Consider the following 19308-nt stretch of genomic DNA (forward strand, 5'->3'; position numbering starts at 1 on the left):
TGAAAATCGACTGGTTGAACGACTACCCTGTGTTTGTATGATTCGGTTTGTTATCACACAAAATAAACAAAGTTGAGACGTAATTGAAGAAGAGGTAATTATTATTTGCATCTAAATTTTCTTCATTGTATAGATATAGCCGTCGGATCCTAGCAGGTAAGGCTCGATGGTTCTGCGCGGGACGTGGTGGCGCCAGACGCCGTTTTTCACTAAATCCTCCACCTCGGCGTCGAAATGGGCGAACTTGGGAGCCGACGACCCGTAATCGGATCGCATGCTCCACGTGATAATTGCGCCTGTAATTCAATCAACATGATTTTTAAATCTCATTGAGAAGAACAGTTTAATCGTTTTAAAAACTAACCTGGTTTTGCGATGCGAATAAGGTCACCAAAAGCGTCAGAATTCAAATGTCCCGGGGCGAATGTTCCGCTAGCGATAATGGCATCGTACGTCTCTGATATTATATGGGGAAAATAGGGGAATTAATTAATGAAAAGAATTGATCTCGAGATAATGTAGAACCAACCGTCATGGACGGGCGCTTTGTGCTGCCCTCCCAACAGCGAAACGTAGAACTTTTTGTAAAGTTGTTTCTTGTTGGCCAGCGCCAACATCTCTTTGCTGGCGTCGATAGCGTCAATGTTGGTGTAGCCACAAGGACGTAACTAACACGAATTTGAATTGGCTTAACTAAAATTTTGGGGACATTTCGTAACAGAATAGCTAGGCGATAAAATTGCCCTACCATTTCAGCGACGACTCCAGAGCCGGCCAAGATATCCAAAATGCGGGACTGACGGTCCAGACCGAGTTCGACGAATGCTTTAACGACGTGTCTTGGTTCGGTATAGTTGCTGTTCTCCATCATATCGGTTTCGTACTAAAAATGTAACAAACAAAACTGACTATTATTGGTATCAATTCTATTTGCCATAGGTTCGTGTAACACAGTAAATATGCGCTACAACGTTGAAGGTGCGTTGTTGACGGCGAAAACACAAAATCACTTCATTAAAAGAGGAAAGTAATTCTTCCTTCGAGTGATAATCTTTCAACACGTAATCAATGAAATTAACCGAGATTGCTTGGAATTGCAAATAACCTTGTCGATCCATTGGAGAGATTGATCCTTGTACTGCTGGGTGGACACCAAGTCTGATTTCTCGTTGGCCAGGCTATCCTCATAGCTGCCGTCGAGCGATGCTGTTGACGACATGATGTTTCACTTGGCCTCTGCAAACTGAGAAAACGATGCAAATCGAATAGGGCTCAAACGGTGAACTAAACCCCCAAAAAATATTTACTAGCTCCAAAGTTTTTAGAAAAATGTCAACTCAGTTTTTCCCCGTTGAATCCCTCCGGCTCTTCTAAAAGATTTCTCTTCTTCCTTCTCAAGCAGCACATACCTGAACTGAAGTCAATGGTCGACCAGTTGGCTGGCATATTTTATTGACCCCCTTGGGTTGTTCCTGGAACACTTCTTCTCAGTATTTGATTATTTTCTTTTTTTAGAAAACAAAAATCATTTCCGACTACAAAGGCTGCAACATGAAGTATTTTTAAACGTTCACTTGTCGTCTGAGGAGGAACTGTCAGTGTACATTCTTCCTGCAATACAATTTTTTTACAATTTTTGAATGCATCTGTAAATTAGGGACTGGGCGATTGAAATCATTTGCATAATTTTTTAATTTATCCCAATATAAAGAAGAGAAAAAGCTTGCGTTATTGCGAAAGAGCAGCGATAGAATAAGCCTTATTCATTGCTGGAATCCAAAAAGAAATTAGTATTCAACTTCTCGTCGGCTGAGAATCTTTTGGAAACGCATGGGAAAGGAAACTTAGTACTCAATTGTAATTACACAATAAAAATTAAACAAATACCAATTTACCATAAATAGATGTGTACATTTCCTAGCGCACTTGCCTTAGTAATAGACAAGCTAGTGATTATCCTTGGTTGTTTCTTGGAATCTGGAGAAGGGGGGATTAAAAATTCATCAATTTTATTTTAATTATCAAATTCGAAGTATTCAATTGAATGTCAATGAAAGATAGGCTACCAACATCAATGAGAGAAGCTAGATCTTTTACTGTTTATTAATCATATGATGATGGCCATGAATGTGCGCTTTAAAAACGCTGGGCGATGAATTCTCTGACATCAGTTGCAGTTGAAACCATCCAGTCGACTAGTAGTCAACACTCCAACACATTTTCATTTGGAAATGAAGGTATGCAAATCAGAAATAACTCTTTAGTTTTTAAAATTGTTCTTGTCTTGGATAAGGAAATGTGTACCTTTTACAATATATGGCCAACCACACTGCTGTTATTTCCCATTGTAATAATTACTTTGTATACAACTATAGGTTCAACATCTTATCACCCTTGCTTTGATCTGGTTCATGGTGTTTGGTCTCAGCCGCTGCCAAGAGCAATCCATCCCCGAGATAAAGGCAGAAATTGTCGACATTTCCAGTTTAGACGTCAAAGATCTCCCGGCAGCGTCACCCGATAACAAGGTCTTGCCTCCAACAATGACCGCACGGCCTTATCCTTTGAATTTGAACCGCCCGCTTCCGCTTCCAGCTCTGGTTGCCTCCACAGTGCCGAAGGAAACTTCGGACACTGTGAAATTTGCCGTGACAATCCCGCCAGCCAAAAAAGACCCGCTAGCTGAAAATAATTTCAAAACCCCACATCGCCCAGCTAAACCAGTTGTACTCACACTTGAGCACGTCACAATAAAAACACCCACTCGAGTTCCATTTTCCGGATCATCTTCATATGGGCATATGAAGGAGGGAGAAGAAAGCATTTAAATAAATGCAAAAGCAAACATGTTCTCGAGTGTGATATCTTCAATTCATGTATTGTAAGTTATATCCTGGTGTTGTCACTATTTTAAAGAAGATAGCAAATAATAAACTGGTGCGATGATGTATAGCACTTTTTCATGAATCACGGTGTTACTTTTTATTCCACATGCTCTTCATATTGTTCAAAAAATGGGTTTTACTGTTGAATTGATGGTTTATGCTGGCTAATTTACATAATTTACAATTATACACCTCATTTAAAAAATGGCAAATTTTATTAATCGGGTTGTTGTATTGTAAAAATCGATGTTCTTGTTCTTTATGAGGTGTTAGCACTAACCAAGCGCAATTCGCTCATACGGTAAGTTTATCTCTTGCCGCTAGATGGCAGCAAGAACGATGCAAAACCGAAAAGTCTAGCCAGTCTAGCCTCTGGCTAGTATCTTGGCCTTGGCTTAGTCATCGTGGTGCAGAAAAAAAGACTGTCCTCTTGAGCAAACGACGCGACCACACTGCACACGTGTTTGGTTTAACGTTTAATTAAAAAAAGAAACTGAACTGTTGTTTCCCACGTAATATTGAAGATGACGGACAAGGAAAAACTGAGGAATGAATTGAAGCTCGAAATTCAGGCGCTCTTATGTACAGAGAAGACAGCCATTACATCTAAACGGCTATACGGTATTAATTCTTGAATCTAATCTGTACTAAAATGGTTTGAAATTACTGTTATTTTGTAGGGCTATACATTTCGGAAATGGGAACAACCATGCCGTACGCTAAATTGGGCTACAACCAAATGGATGACTTTTTACGAAGCATACCAGACGTAGTGTCTTCCTACACAAATTTCCAAGATGGAATGCTGTATGTGAAGGCTGTTCCGTTGGAAGGATCATCTCACATCAATGAACTTGTTCAAGGACAGAGATCGGCCAAAAAGAAGAAAACCAACAGCAACTTTTCCATGGGTAGCAGGTTCAAGTCATTTAGAGTTTCCTCGCAAGTAGCTCCAAATCCTAACTTCAACAGAAACTACAACTCAAATTTCAACGCCTACAAACCTCAAGAAAGATTTGACAACACTAGAAGTGGAACCTTTACTAGACCACCACTGTATTCCAGTCAATTTAAAAATTCAAATATGCCTCCTAGATTTGTGAAACTATATAATCAGGCACCACTCTCAGTTCCTGTAATGCAGAAGCCCAATTTTTCACCTTCATCAAACTACAGCCAGAGAGTTCCAACCACAACAGGTCCCAGCATGTTTTCCAACAGTTACAACATCAATAACAACAAACCGTTGACCGTGCCAAATGCTGCGATGGAGCCTAAACCTTTTGCAGTGCCTCTGCAATTAAATGTCACACCTGCCAACAAGCCTCAGGGAGTGCCCGGTCGTGCCCACTTGACTCCCCAATTGATGCAACCTCGGACACCGGCTCCACAGGTGCAGCCGGACATGCCTGCAACTCCTCCTGTTACGATCCAAACTTCAAACGTTCAACCAACCCCTCAGGTTATCCAAAAGCCATCAGCTTTTGTAGATTCCGTTCAAAATTCGCTGAATGATTTAAAGATTTCCTCGTCGAAACCGGTGGATCCCATCAATCCCTTCGAGCAAGATTCCGCGACACAGATGCAACATCTGCCTAAACCATTATCTCCAATAAAGGTATATGAAGAAAAGCCAGTCAGCCCTGACGCGTTCCAGTGGAGGCCAGTTACACCTAACCCTTTCCAGGAAGCGACCAAATCGACGCTGCAGTTCTTGCCCTCTGGCTTCGAGCAACGAAATAATGCCTATCATCGTCGTGTCGTTATTAAAAAGGAAGAGCAACGTCCCAGATTACCGGAAATCATTACCGAGACGTTTAAAGTAACTCGAAAACTTCCTGAAATGGTTAAAGAAGAAGTTCCTGTTACTGTTACGCCAAAAATAAGTGCAGCGGCCAGGGCTCCACGCGTCTTGTTGAGGAACGGCGTTCCAGTGGTCGTCAGTCCACCTTCGACTGTGCCACTGCAAACGCCCCGGCCTTTCATGCATCTTCCCGATCATTTGCCAGCAGAGGCTCCTAAGCAACCACCTCCTGTCTCGCCTCTTTTATCTAGACGGTTGCCTCACCAGCCCGTTGAATCTCAACCAGTTTCTCGGACCGTCACTCAAGATTTTACTCCCAAGCCGAAAGCAGTTCTATCAACAAGGTAAATTTCTATTTAAAATGCTGGGCCAGTGAATAATGACGGTGAAATTAATTTTGTTTTTCTTTTCCCAGGCTGGGCGAGTTCTATTGCGAGCGCCTGAAAGCGATGATGGCTAAATATAAACTGGGTCGAATCACTTTGAATCACAATCAATTGAAATCGGGACGTTTCATCGCTTCCATCAAGGTGGGCCAGGAGATGTTTATGACGTACCCCGAAGATTTCGAGATTATGACCGATGCTTACGAGTATGCAGCCAAGCAAGCCGTGGAACACTTTGAGAGTACTCCCGTCTGGATGAAACCTGCCTGAAGTTTTCCATTTGGTTTGAAAAGTATTATGAGAACCAAACAGGTGGACGGCCGCTGATGGACTGAAATTCATTACAGGATGTTTTGGTATTGTATTATTTCCCATTTTTGTACTTCAATCATCAAATCGAACAAAGAAGATTACTTTTCCCCCTTTTTTTCCGTTATTTTGTGCGTGTGTCATTCCATTTTGGCAGACGAGAAAAAAACAAGAACGGCGTTGACATTTTTTTTATTTTTGTTTTGAAATTTCATTGTCGTTCGTTTTGTTCAAATCATTGGCACACATTTGTGGATTTTGTATCTACCGTCATTATTTGTCGGTTAAGAGACTCAGAAAAGACATTAAACGGTGGTGGAAGTAATTATTGAGCATTTTTTGTACAGATTCTCACATCTACTATCGCTACGGCATGTAGACATTGGGACTAATAACCACAAGGACTAATCGAATGCGTCACTAGAACGCGACACTAGAACGCCCTTCCACCACTAGAACGTCCATATTTTAGCCACGACATTAGAACGGAAAAACCTCTAAATTCCGCTGCGACACTAGAACGTCCACATTTTAGTAACGACAATAGGACGGAAAACCTCTAAATTTCTCTACGACAGTAGGACGGATTTTGCGACATTAGAACTTTCATATTTTAACAACGACTCTAGGACGGGAAATCATGTATAATTATTGCGACACTAGAACGGCTATAAAAGAATCGGCAGCGGGGAATGATTCTTTACCGCTAGATGGATTTCGCATGCGTCACTAGAACGCCCGCCCGACACTAGAACGTCCATATTTAAGCGACGAAACTAGAACGGGAAAAAATATTGCGACACTAGAACGGCTATAATAAAATCTGCGGTGGGGTTTCATTCTTTACCGCTAGATGTAGGAGATGTATAAAGTTTCCGATTAAGTTGCGCGAATTTTAAAACATCGAATGGATGGATTGGTATACCATACAGCTAACAGACAAAAAAGACAGGATGAGAACGGCAAAGTATAGCGAATACTATATGTTAATCCCTAAATACCCTATTCTTTCTGAAATCCTACATGTTATCCTAGAAGTAGTATTCAGGATTTTTCAGTTTTCAATCAGTCTCGTTTTCGTAGAATAGATATTATTAGTTTTAAAAGAAATGATAGAATAAAAAAAAATGTAATGAAAGTGTTTGTATTTCAAAATATGATAGTAATGGGGAGACTCTCGAGAGACACACGAACTCTCGCACGAACTTCGTTAATCGTTATCGTAATGAAAAGAATGCAGGGGAATATCGAAAACGAAGTCATAAACGAAAACAAAGGTATTCGGAGGGGAAACTATATGAACGAAAATCGGTCTTGGCAAAATAACGCAGTCTCCAATTACTCCATCACAAAAAATTTTCCATTAACTATTGCTTCTGCAATCCTAAAGAAACTGCGTTCCTCTTTTAGGTAGACAAACGTTACAAAAATACCATGCCCACGGTACACAATCTGCCTGAAATTGTAACCGATTTCAGAGTTTGAAATTTATTTGAATTCTCTGTAATGTCGTTTCTATGACACACTCAATTGCTCCACCAGGAATGATTGACTCCCACATGGGGATTCCCAGATTTCTGTAAACAGAATTTATCAACATTTTAAAAGAATGGTCCCTCGCCATCAGTTTTAATGTGTAATCCGGCGAATTACGAAAACTCACCGGACAATTGCAAGCATCATTCCTTCAATAGGCTACCGGTTACACTCAAATGCTCTGCAGGTGTGTCGTTCTTGTTATTAGGCTACTGTTTTCTAACACATTCTTCGTGATGAAAATGACGTTCTTGGTGAACTGCGTGTATGATTTGTTAACTACAACCCGGCCAGTGCGATAAAAAACTTTTCCACGAGTGCCTTAATTTGGTCAAAGAGGATAGGGTACAGAGCAGGTGCCATTTCGTGGCCTACTAGTTCCTTGAAATGTTTCTGGATTTGAGTACCGAATTTTTCGTTGACGCACAACAACAGCCGCAGAACGGCAGAAGGTGTCCCACGAATGAAAGTTACCGAGCAGTACTGATTATTATCTTGCAACTGACTTAAATTGTTCGTCACAAGCTGCATTAAAAACAAGAGTTAATCAACATCGCTTAAATTAGTTGTGGGCTTTAAAGAATTTACGTTTGATATCCGATCAATTACTCCGCCTGAACGTCTGACGTCGAAGATAAAATCGGTCGGGGAGAGCGTGGCTGCAGACAAACGCCTTCGAGCTCACAAAGGAAACCATTAGGCCCTACCACCCAAGTATCTTCATCCCATGCTGGCGCGTTTTCTCTATAATATTATGCGCTGCAATCAGCTTTACGTGTTGGTACTGTGTATGGTTTATACGAGCGACAGCCAACACTATGGTCCTTCAAGAAAGGAGGGGGTGAGCATGACGTAACGCCTCGATTATGTATTCATCGTGATGCGGATAATCTAACGCACCTTCTGCACCGCTTCAAATGCGTTCAATAGTACAAAAGAGACGGCATCTAGTTCTATTTTATTTATTTCGACCTGCTGTGAAAATCGCGGTGGGAACGGTGGGAACAGAACTTCAACATTCCGGTCACTAATTGATTCAAAGACATCGCCTCTATGTATACCTTACGGCAGCACACAGCCTTGATAGTATAAGAACTAGGGCCAAAAGAATTGGCTAGATTCCATTAGATTCCTTTATTCTCATACCAAGTGCTGCCTTTGTGTAATATAGGACACATAGTTGCCGCCGGATCTTGTATAACCAAAAGTTGGAAGCTCTAAGACTCCATTTCAGATTTCAGAAAGAATAGGGTATTTAGGGATTAACATATAGTATTCGCTATACTTTGCCGTTCTCATCCTGTCTTTTTTGTCTGTTAGCTGTATGGTATACCAATCCATCCATTCGATGTTTTAAAATTCGCGCAACTTAATCGGAAACTTTATACATCTCCTACATCTAGCGGTAAAGAATGAAACCCCACCGCAGATTTTATTATAGCCGTTCTAGTGTCGCAATATTTTTTCCCGTTCTAGTTTCGTCGCTTAAATATGGACGTTCTAGTGTCGGGCGGGCGTTCTAGTGACGCATGCGAAATCCATCTAGCGGTAAAGAATCATTCCCCGCTGCCGATTCTTTTATAGCCGTTCTAGTGTCGCAATAATTATACATGATTTCCCGTCCTAGAGTCGTTGTTAAAATATGAAAGTTCTAATGTCGCAAAATCCGTCCTACTGTCGTAGAGAAATTTAGAGGTTTTCCGTCCTATTGTCGTTACTAAAATGTGGACGTTCTAGTGTCGCAGCGGAATTTAGAGGTTTTTCCGTTCTAATGTCGTGGCTAAAATATGGACGTTCTAGTGGTGGAAGTGCGTTCTAGTGTCGCGTTCTAGTGACGCATTCGATTAGTCCTTGTGGTTATTAGTCCTAATGTCGCTATCCCATCGCTACTGCTACCACCGCCATCTCTGGGATTTTATCAAACTAATTTTCGTGAGCCCTTTCGCTTTTCTTGTAGGTTTAACGCAATGGTCGGTAATTCCGTGTATATTGTGTCGTTCTCATGCGTTAAGGCCCAGGTTGGCAACTGTTCAAAAAAGTACAACAACGTCCTGAATTGAGAATTTATAACTTAATTAGAAATTTTTAATTTAAGAAAAGGGGGTCTGAGGATTGTGATGTAATATTCCAAGGGGGTAGAATTTATGTGACGAAGGGGTGAGGGGTCTAAAATCCTATAAGGTCGCTTTCATTTCGTTAGTGTAAAGAAGAAAGAAATTACCATTGAATTGATATTACAGGATCTTTTGGTATTGTATTGTTTCCATTTTTGCACTTAAAACCGGCCCCTCCCCTTTGCCCGTTCATTTTCAAAATCAATTTCACAGTTTTGTTTGTTTGTTGCGGGTGGGAGGTGCTGAAAGTTGACGTGCCGTGAGTTTCCTCTATATACCCCGCAGTTGTGAGCGTTTCTCCTCGATGCCGGACATTCACACGGACCAATCACACACTACAGATATATATAATGAATTGATATAAATTAATTAATGATAATTATTATATATAGAAACAGGGGAAAAGGGATTGCACGCGCGTGTGTGTGGAAACATCAAATCGAACAAAGAAGATATTTTCTAAAAAATGTGTCTCTCTCATTTTCTTTTGTTTAACTTTGGTGTGTGTGTGTGTTTTGCATCTCATTAATTCTGGGGGCGACAAGAAAAAAAGAAGAACGACATTGACCTTTTTTGTGTGTGTGTTTGATTTGGATACAAAGAAAAGATTTGTGGAATGTCTTACGTCATAATATTTGTTTTTTGGTTGGAGCACCAATTCATCATATCTTCAATCACGAAAAAAACAATTGAAAAACATTTGGGAAAAGCATGCACATTGAAAATTTGTTTTTTGTTTTCTTTAATATAACGAAAGTGTACAGTACACACACACACACACAGCCATAGGAAGGACATGGAAGAAAAACAAATTCGGCCACATAAATTTTTGTTTTTTTAAAAAACGAATCGGAGAGAAATTCAAAATGGTTTTTAAAAAAAGAAAAAAAAAAACATTTCAGAGAAAAAGGAATTTGCGGATTTTGTTAATTTTTAAAAGAAAAAAAAAAGAAAAAAAAAGGCTTTGAGTCGCCCCGAGGAAATTTTTTGGGATATAATATTGAATTTAAAAAAAGAAAAAGAAAAGTTTAGATGGGTGGTGAGAGTTGTTGTTGCTGATTGTTGTTCTCGTAGGAGCCGCTGTCTGTCCCTCCACCGCCGCCGCCGGGATCCTTGTCGTTGAGGAGGTGGGACAGGTGACGCTGTGCGGGCGGCGGCCGGTTCGAGTGTGAAATGTGGTGGTGATGGTGGTGGTGGGAGGTGAGACAGTCCTGGAAGTAATTGCCGTTGGTGGAGAGTTGGAGCAGCTGCTCGTAGCCGCTGTAGCCGCCGTTCTTGACGTAACTGTTGACCAGATTCTGGGCGGCCAGCGACTCGGCCGTCTGCTGCTGCTCCATCGTCCCGTTGCCGCCCGTCAAGTGTTGGCCGTTGCCACCTCGGCCCGTCCCCCCGAAATCGTTCAATCCGCCCGTTTGAATCGACGACGAACTCAATCTTCCGTCTAATTGAATAATTTTTGAAATTAAATTTTTTGTTTTAAATTTAATTTAAAAGTTTAATATCAACTATTTGCAGATATTACTGGTGGTGGAAGAGTAGGCCGTTTGATAGCCGGGCGAGTTCATCAGAGATGACGGTGACATGATCCCTCCTCCTCCTCCTCCTCCCCCACCGCTCGATTGCGTGGGTGGGTGGTGGCTGTGGTGATTGTTGAGTGCGTTACTCAGCTGGTTCAGTTGCGACAGGGACGGACTCCCGAAGCCGGCCAATGACATGCCACCGCTCGACGACCCCAACGGGCTCAAACCTTCAAGCCAGAAAATCATTTGTGAAATTAATTTTCAATTCAATTAACAAAATAAATAAAATCGATTCGTATTTTCTTTTTTTATCTCTCAGGACGTACCGGAAGCCACTCCCCAACGGCCGGAATCGGCTGCCGTGCTGACAAAGAGCGAGGCCGGCGAACACAAAGGATCGACGGCTAGTCCCGTCGCCTGTCCGCCTCCGCCTCCGCCACCTCCGCCGTTGGTGCCCGACGCAGTTGCTCCGCTTCCGGCGTTACCGGAACCGAACGGTGGCAAAACGTGCGACGGAATCAATCCACCTCCCGCACCTCCACTCCCGTTATTGTTGCCAGACCGGAAGACATTGTTGGTCTTCTTGCGCTTCTTCCACTTGGCCCGTCGGTTCTGGAACCAAACCTACAATCAACCATTCAACAATAATTTTTAAAAAATGATTAAAACCAATCAAATCAAATTCAAAATTCAACCAAATGACCGAAAAAATAATAATTTGTTTCTTTTTCTTTTTTTGGTTTCCAGCCAGCAGAAGAGAAAATAAAAAAGACAAAAGTGACGACGACCCTGGAATACAGACAGATGAAATGTCTATAAAGGTGTGTTTTGTGTCAAGGTGTCAACCCAACCACCACCCATCTTCTTCTTCTTCTTCTTCTTCTTTCTTCTTGTCGTAAGTGAGATTTTTCACACAGTTCCCAATAACCGACACAGTCACCGACACTCTCCCCCCCCCCCCAACCTCTCTGTCATGTGTTTTCTTTCCAAAGTTTGATGGACACCTCGCAAATGTCGCACCTTTCGTTCACCAACAGCCCAAAGACAAAAACCCTTTCGTTTTTCCCCCAATGTTTGATGATCTTCGGGGTCCTTTTTGAACAGATTTCTTTCCCACCGCCCATGACGGCGCTACTTTTCGATTTATTTAAAAAACATTTTTTTGCTTTTTTGTTTTAATTTGAATTTTTATTAAAAATTTAAAAAATTCGAACCTGAACGCGGGATTCGGTGAGTCCGATGCGCATGGCGATTTCCTCCCGCATGAAAATGTCGGGGTAGTGCGTCTTGGTGAAGCTGCGCTCCAACTCGTTGAGCTGGGCCGGCGTGAACCGCGTCCTGTGCCTCTTCTGCTTCACCGACGACGACGATGTTGACGAGGCCGTCGTGTTGGATGAGACTCCGTGACTCTTGACGTGCTGCTGCTGTTGCTGCTGGACGCCGCCCAGCTGCTGCTGCGGATGACCCGAGTGCTGATCCTGGCAGAGACTCTCGTCGCTTTCGTGACTGCCGGAAGACGTGGCCGACGGATGCTGCTGGAGCGAGTGCAAGAATCCCGAGCTGCTGCTCAGATGGTGGTGATGTTGTTGCTGTTGTTGTTGTGGCTTGCCTCCTCCACCCTGTTGTTGTTGCTGTTGTTGTTGCTGCTGAACGGTCGATTGGTGCAGATTGTGCAAACTGTGGTGGTGTCCGCCAACTTTGCCGGCCATCAAATGCTGGTGGTGATGGTGATGACCTGAGATGATCGTTCAATTGTTAAATGATTATTTCTTTAAATGTCGAATAAGAATATAAAGAAAAGAGGAGGATTTGTTGTTGTTAGCCGTAGACGATCCCATTGGGAAATGGAAAACGAACCACCCCAGTTTCTTCTTCTTCCTGCGGAAGATAAATTTCGGCTAGAAGCTAATGAATACCAAACGAGGACGTTGATGACCTCCTTCAACCCCACCACCCACCCACCACCTCTTACTTGAATATAATCTCATTTCAACAGAATCTTTTTTCTCATATGGATCTCTATTTTTTTTTTCTCCGGGGATTTTTAACCCAGCGCCCAAAAAACAAAACGGCCATTTATTATCTGATGTTTTATCGCTATCAGGATGAACACGCCAAAAATATACTATCACTCCTTTCCTTTTTTTTCTTTTTAGAAAAAAGATAATTCATTTCCAAATCAAACAGAAACTTACCAGATGAATTGAGATGTTGAACCAGCATTTTTCTTTGCCGATAATTCGATTGAATTACAATCAATTCAAGATGAAAATGTTTAAAAAAAATTAAATCACTAACCGACACTTCACTTGATTCGATTTCACTCAAAAACTTTGGTAATTTAATTTTTTTTCAGTTAATAGATTGTCGTGAATAAGAGATGGTGAGTGTGCGTTCCATCACGTGGATGTTGGCCGACTGGTGTCACAGTTTTCCATCGACATCACAAAAGATGATTTTCCCACTCGTCGTCACTGCTGGGCTGGCCCGTCTCAACCCCAACCAACTCAATCGTCTATATATTCACACACGCAGCTACTTGGTGTGTGTACACACTCTAGAGCACTATTGCATGCGTCTGTAGTAAATGCATAGTATATATATCCATCTAAAAAAACCTTGTGCGGGAGAGAAAAGAGAAAAGGGGGTGGGAGAGGTTATCATCCGGCTGGGCGGGGGGCCGGGCAAGTGGCGGTGGGTGTGACTTTGTTCTTCTTCCTTGACTATACTGCGCGTGCAAGATCGGTTGTGCGGAGGAGGTAACAACCTTCCTGGTGCTTCTTTTTCTTCTTCTTGAAAGCACCGCCTTCGCTTTGTATCTCTTGCGCTTCATCCGAGCCGTCCCATTGGTGGCGGCGACCCTCAAAGGCTGGCCGAAAAGCCAACCGCCCGCGTAGAGGAGGAGTCACGTAGACTTTTGCTATGACGTAAAACAAAACAAACAAAACGTGTTGACGTAATATTCAATTAGATTCACAAATTTAAATTGATTCAAATTCTTCATTATATCCGTTGAAAAAATTAATCTTAATATTTTATTTTGCTAATTTGCCATTTAGGAGAGGAAAAAAAGAAAGAAAAAAGGAAAATGAAACATCTGGCCGCGCGATGATGTCGTGGAAAATGTGTGTGACCGATGTGTTTTTCTTTTTTCCCTTTTCGGTGGGTTTGTTTTGGATAGGGTCAAACAAGGTCATTTTAACACTGATATGGCGCTCGTCCTTCGTTCTATATATATGTAGTGCAGCAGAGTTCTTTTCTCTATCCCCTTTTGGGACTACGTATAGGACATATCGAACCACACCCTGATTTCAGCATCTCGATGATATATGTGCGATAAAATAAAATGAAACAAAAAAAGGGGGGCCGGGGCTCTCCCCATTTTTGGGGTTTTCTGTCCGGCCGGGGCATATCTCGCACATTGTCTCACAAGACGGCCAAACACACACATACACAGGTCAAGTTTGTTGATCTATTTGTCATGGCTGAGAAAAACCGTGGGCTCATGTTCCCACCAGATGATTTGATTTTTGTAATATTCGTGCGCTTTATCGCACCTTTTCTTTGATTCTGTTTGAACAGTCCAGAGCGCCGAAACAGATTTTATCCCATTTTTTTCTTATTCGAAAAGGTCTCAGACATTTGGATATTCGGCATTCGGGGTATTACATTTTGTTTTGCTTGACGGTCGGCCAGTCGTAACCGGGCAATGTTCCACCACCCGTCCAAATAAGATCACAGCATTTGATTATTATTATATCAATCTATTATTCTTTTCGCTCCATCAAACATTTATAAATGTAACCGGTCCCAACAATAGCTACTCTTTTTTCCTTCTCTATTACAATCGATATATTATACACGTTCTCTCTCTCTCTGCCTCTAATTGCCAATATATTTTCCACCCACCCCACCCAGTACCAGCAGAGTAGGGGGAGAGGGGCGGGGGATGTTTTAATATCAAACTCTACCTCCCTCTTCCGTTTTTCTTTTTCTTTTTTCCCTCCCTCGTAACATAGTTAGATTTCCCCCTCCCTGTCTTGCCAATAATCAGGACATACCTGGCGATGACCCCACCAGCAACAGTCGAGCACATATGGACGCCCGCGAGAAGAAGAAGGTTTTTAATCACATCATCATATACCTGACGACCTGACCAAAAAAAAATTTGTTCATCAAGCTAGCGCGGGCCTTGATTGTTGATTAGAAATTCCCCCGTCATCATATCCGGTAGACCCAAACATGTCGGGGTCACCCCCTCCCCATTGATTATTAGTCAACCTGGCTGCTGACGGCTGCTGGCCTTTTCTTTTTCTTTGCGATTGGGATAAGAATTTCTACACGGCCGGCTGGGCCGGCTGGCTGGACGAATTCATTAGAGAGACATTGACATTTGATCCGTTGTTCCATCATTTCGCCTGATTATCTACTTTGGCCTCCCCCCTAGCTCTCTTTCATCTCTCTTTAATTTCGTCTGCTGCTTTACTATTGTCTTCTCTTATAGTTTGTTTGCGTGTGAAAAGACGACTAAAATAGTAAAATGGCGAACGAAAACCGCTCGCAACCGCGAATGATGGAGAAAAGAACGAAAAGAAGATGAAACTACTTTATGTAAGCTATAATTATCTGACTTCTCTAATGATGTTGGTTCCTCCTCTTTTGAATGATTAAGACCTTTTTTATTTTTATTGTCTTTCTCTTTTTAATTTTTAATTCGTTTCATTTGGCAGCCATTCACGGTCGTAATCCAGCAACGTCCAAATCTATATTTATCTATCAGCCACCAGCCCCTACTACTATACATGATGGTGTTTGTATACTGCAAGGTATACGCTATCGTTTCGAAAATAATTCCTGGATTACAACATACTAACCAGATTATTCCTTCAAAGTAAACCTGAAATTTTTAAACGGTAATACTATACGTGTATAATTGTTGAAATGAACTTGACTGTGTATTTCTTTGATATTTGAATTGATTGTATTATTAAAAATTCAGTTTTCGAAAGGAAAAAACAACAAACAGAACGGATCAAAATTTTTCCGTAAAAATTGACTGCATCGGCACTCATGCCACAAACACCTAGACGACCGAGTACTTAGTCATTCCAATAACATTTTTTATAGGTGCCATTGAGAAACTCGAATCACCCGGATGTGTGTTATTCCCTCACAAGTAGAAGAGTCGATACTGACAATCACGAGGATATCCAGCTTCTTCTCGACACTATAGCCAACACTTTTCTTGCTATAGAAAAACAGACTCATTCGACAACAGCAGCCAACTCAACTAACAGGAAACCTCTGATCATTTCTTGATTTCCACTGGAAGGGTACGTATATAGGCAGAGAGCAACCCAAAATGGCGAAAGTTGATTTCCGTGATGAGTGATGTGAACATTCCAGATTTTTTTTTTTTGGGGGGGGGGGGGGTCCGTGATTTGGTCACTGCTGCTGCATTTTTCCAATATCAGGCCGTAATAAGATTCTTTAAAGGTCTTAAAACATTCTTCCAACTCCTTCCGTTCTCATTCCGTTAATGCAACGTGCCGATCCAGGTGATAGAGTAAACATTTATTATTTTTGTAAGCCTTTTTGACTTGGGCCTGGGAACATGTTTCGTCAAGCCCAAACTATGAAAGTATTTTTCTTAATGTCGTAAAGATATATTCCGATTCATCCATTTCAAGCTTTGACGTTGAAATGGTTTTTTTTTTGGTAGGAGATTCTTATTTTTTCAATAATTTTCTTAGTTTTCTCTGAAATTGGTTGCCTGATTTTTTTTTAGCATTCATCTGCATTTTTTCAAATAAAATGAAATTTTGTTTTATTTTTGTGGACCTCTATCGTCCTTTTTCTTATTTGGTAGTATGGCAGAAAAATGAGAGGGTCCCGCTTCATTCTCAGAACATGATGAAACTGGCTTATTTGTGGTAACCGGATCGTTGGAAATGGGCGGCGGAATTTCTTTCAGCTGGTCAAACTCATCAGCAGCACTTGCTTCATTCACGTCGAGTTGGTGAGTGGACCCGATCGGTTTCTCTTTTAATTCATTCAACAGCCTTTTATTTCCCTTTTCCCAAATCGCCATTGGCCTTTGGGCAACCGTTTCATTTCCTCAAGTTCTTGGTGGGATAGAACTATTAGCTCAGGTTGTTGCATCACTGGTGTGCTGGCGTCTGGGGCTGATGTTGACGAGTCGGGTTCATTGAGAATTCCAGGTAAATCATCAGCGAAATTCCAATCGCAATTCACAATCAAGTATTTATTGGTCATTGCGTCAAATGAGGCAAGTAAAACGGTAGTAACCCAGGACAGAAGCCCCAAGGTAAAAGTCTTGATATGTGTTAGGATATCCATTTTAAAATACTGCCGAAATACTTTCTGATAACTATAACTACAGCAGTACGCACCCTTTATATAGACCTAGGGGGTGGGGGAGAACTGCCTCATGCGCAACATCCAGTTACCATGTGATTTCCATTAAATTTCAAAACATCATTAAATTAAATAACTAGCTTGCGGTCATAATTGTTTTCAAGATCCGCAACATTTTACAATCATATTTCAAAAAGAAATTTTAAATCATTGTTAATATATTTCCGTTTGAATGACTGTTATGCGACCCTAGCAGACGCTCAACACATTAATTATCATAGGAGTATATCGATCAATAAACAGTACTTTCGTGATTTGAAAATCGATATCTGGCAACATATTACTAGTTATTCCTCCCGTTACCTTGAAAAGTTTCGTTCGGGCAGGGTCAAAGTGGGCACAACACTGCTGTGAATGCTGCACACGCTTACCGACCTATATCGTTGGTTTCAAACCACCATCAGTTGGTTGGAATTACCATGGTACCGTCCTAAATGCATTTTTCTCTTGAACATTTAGAAACAGAATAATGTGAAATAATATCTCGTCGGCTTAAGATAATTCATTGAGTTTGAGATAAACGTGTATGCATTTATTCATGATTATTCATGAATTTTTTATTTTCTATAAAATGAGGCTGAACCAATTCGTGCCAAGTGCTATGGACACGTAATTAAGGTATGGAGCGAAAAGATCTATATTTGCTGCAAAAATTGTCAAAGCCCAGGTCAGTTTATTACCTTATATAGCTAGCTACTACCTACTAGTAAAAAGATTCATCAGCTATTACAAACATTTTTGTGAATATATCCAGGATCGGCACAGTGTACGGTGATTCGTTTAATTATAGACATGTCACAAACATTTGAGAAATTTCAACCTTTTCATTCCAGCAACTTATTTAAAAAAAAAGAGTTTGCGTGCAAGTCTCCCAAACTTGTCTTCCAGGAATTGAACCTGCCCACGTCTGCCGAATTAATTAGATTGAACAAAAATCCAAAATTACATTATCGATCAAAATTCTCACTTGTCTTTAATCAAATTGAGGTCTCCGACCGTATATAAATAGAGAACAAATTGAATTTCCCGCAATTTACCCTTACAAAATATATACGCGCCGCAAATTGAAAAATTGAATTTCCCAAAAAATTTCCAAATTGAAAAAAAAAAAAAAAAAAATTACAAAACGGAAACTGTTTCGGGGGGCCTGTCGGTGTCAGTTCTCTCTCCGTGTTCTACACACACACACGCACTCAACACGCGCGCGGCCCGTTCTATAACGCCGGCGGCACGCACTTATAGCCTCCAGCTATGTGTGTACTACTACTACTACTACTACTACTAGGCCCAAATCACTGCTGCATAAGACACTTTCATTAAACTCTCTCTCTCTCTTTCGCCGCTTTCGGCTGCTGCTGCTGTGAACTGCATCGACCCCTTTTCGTCCCCGCACAACTATACACACAATTTCGGTTCTCTTTTTCTTCTTCTTTCTAAAAAGCTGTTTCAACGGCGTCGTGTGTGTATATAGTCATAGACTGCCGTCGTCGTCGTCGGTCCCCTTCGCACTGCTAGCGCGGCGCCGGCCCGTTAAATGAGGCGACGTGTCAACCTGAGATTAACTCTGGATTTACAACCGTGTTTATTTGCCCCGTTCCTGGCTGCTGGGCTGGCTGCTGACTATAGCTATATAGTCTTCTTCTTTATAAAAGGAACAACTTTTTTTTCCTTTTTTTCCTATAATATGTACAGCAGGGTGAGACTTGGGTGTAGTTGTATAGGTCGCGGGACGCCCGGCGTATAGTTTTAGATAGAAACGTCACTGCCACACAAACAACAGACGATCGAAATTTGAAAGAAAAAGAAAATTTGGAAATTGCGTTGGGTGGTGATGATGCTGGTATAATATATATAGTAGGCGGTGTGTGTGACTTATAGAGGAATTATTTATAGGCAATGCCGGATACATGTTGGTGTTGCAACCGCGCAGCAATGATGGGCCTATTAAAACTCGGCCACAGAGGTGCCATTAATATTCATACGGCTAGCTAGCAGCTAAGGCTTTTATATAGTAGAGGGACTCTTAAAGCTCTCTCGCTGGCTCTCTCCCTTTTCTCTTTCGGCCTGTGCTGCTATACAAAGCCCCTCGTGAATGTTACAGAGAGAGACTATCCATTGAGACATTTTGAAAAGAAATCATTTTGATTCCTTTCATTATAAAATAAAGTATCCAGGAGTTTTAAAAACAAAAAGGCTGTTTGGTTTATTATTTATCTTTTTCCTGAAGGATTTGTGTTGTTGACTCTCGTCAACCGATTAGACGGTGAAACAAGAGAGGTGTTGTAACATCCATCATCATTATACGTCATCGAGTTT

General features: G+C 41.4%; 4 protein-coding genes across 4 annotated transcripts; 2 read left to right on the forward strand and 2 right to left on the reverse strand.

The window, feature by feature from the left end:
- Nucleotides 1-8: 8 nt before the first annotated feature.
- On the reverse strand, nucleotides 9-1382 carry LOC124312461. The gene is made up of 6 exons (XM_046776981.1): nucleotides 1308-1382; nucleotides 1106-1243; nucleotides 749-883; nucleotides 530-668; nucleotides 365-457; nucleotides 9-296 (listed from the first exon to the last, which is right to left on the reverse strand). The coding sequence occupies exons 2-6, from the start codon at nucleotides 1217-1219 to the stop codon at nucleotides 112-114; spliced, it is 666 nt and encodes a 221-aa protein (XP_046632937.1). The 5' UTR covers nucleotides 1220-1243; nucleotides 1308-1382; the 3' UTR covers nucleotides 9-111.
- A 791-nt stretch (nucleotides 1383-2173) lies between these two features.
- Nucleotides 2174-2948, forward strand: LOC124312492. The gene is made up of 2 exons (XM_046777022.1): nucleotides 2174-2237; nucleotides 2376-2948. Exons 1-2 carry the CDS (start codon nucleotides 2232-2234, stop codon nucleotides 2826-2828), a joined length of 459 nt encoding a protein of 152 aa, XP_046632978.1. The 5' UTR covers nucleotides 2174-2231; the 3' UTR covers nucleotides 2829-2948.
- Nucleotides 2949-3267: 319 nt separating this feature from the next.
- On the forward strand, nucleotides 3268-5709 carry LOC124312330 (titin-like). Its single transcript, XM_046776814.1, has 3 exons — nucleotides 3268-3506; nucleotides 3566-5033; nucleotides 5105-5709. Exons 1-3 carry the CDS (start codon nucleotides 3410-3412, stop codon nucleotides 5343-5345), a joined length of 1806 nt encoding a protein of 601 aa, XP_046632770.1. The 5' UTR covers nucleotides 3268-3409; the 3' UTR covers nucleotides 5346-5709.
- Nucleotides 5710-10025: 4316 nt separating this feature from the next.
- On the reverse strand, nucleotides 10026-13102 carry LOC124312368 (homeobox protein orthopedia-like). Its single transcript, XM_046776868.1, has 5 exons — nucleotides 12750-13102; nucleotides 11769-12289; nucleotides 10881-11178; nucleotides 10557-10781; nucleotides 10026-10475 (listed from the first exon to the last, which is right to left on the reverse strand). The coding sequence occupies exons 1-5, from the start codon at nucleotides 12775-12777 to the stop codon at nucleotides 10063-10065; spliced, it is 1485 nt and encodes a 494-aa protein (XP_046632824.1). The 5' UTR covers nucleotides 12778-13102; the 3' UTR covers nucleotides 10026-10062.
- Between the last annotated feature and the right edge of the window lie 6206 nt (nucleotides 13103-19308).

This window comes from Daphnia pulicaria, chromosome 8 (genome assembly GCF_021234035.1).
Source record: "Daphnia pulicaria isolate SC F1-1A chromosome 8, SC_F0-13Bv2, whole genome shotgun sequence".
Classification (NCBI taxonomy): domain Eukaryota; kingdom Metazoa; phylum Arthropoda; class Branchiopoda; order Diplostraca; family Daphniidae; genus Daphnia; species Daphnia pulicaria.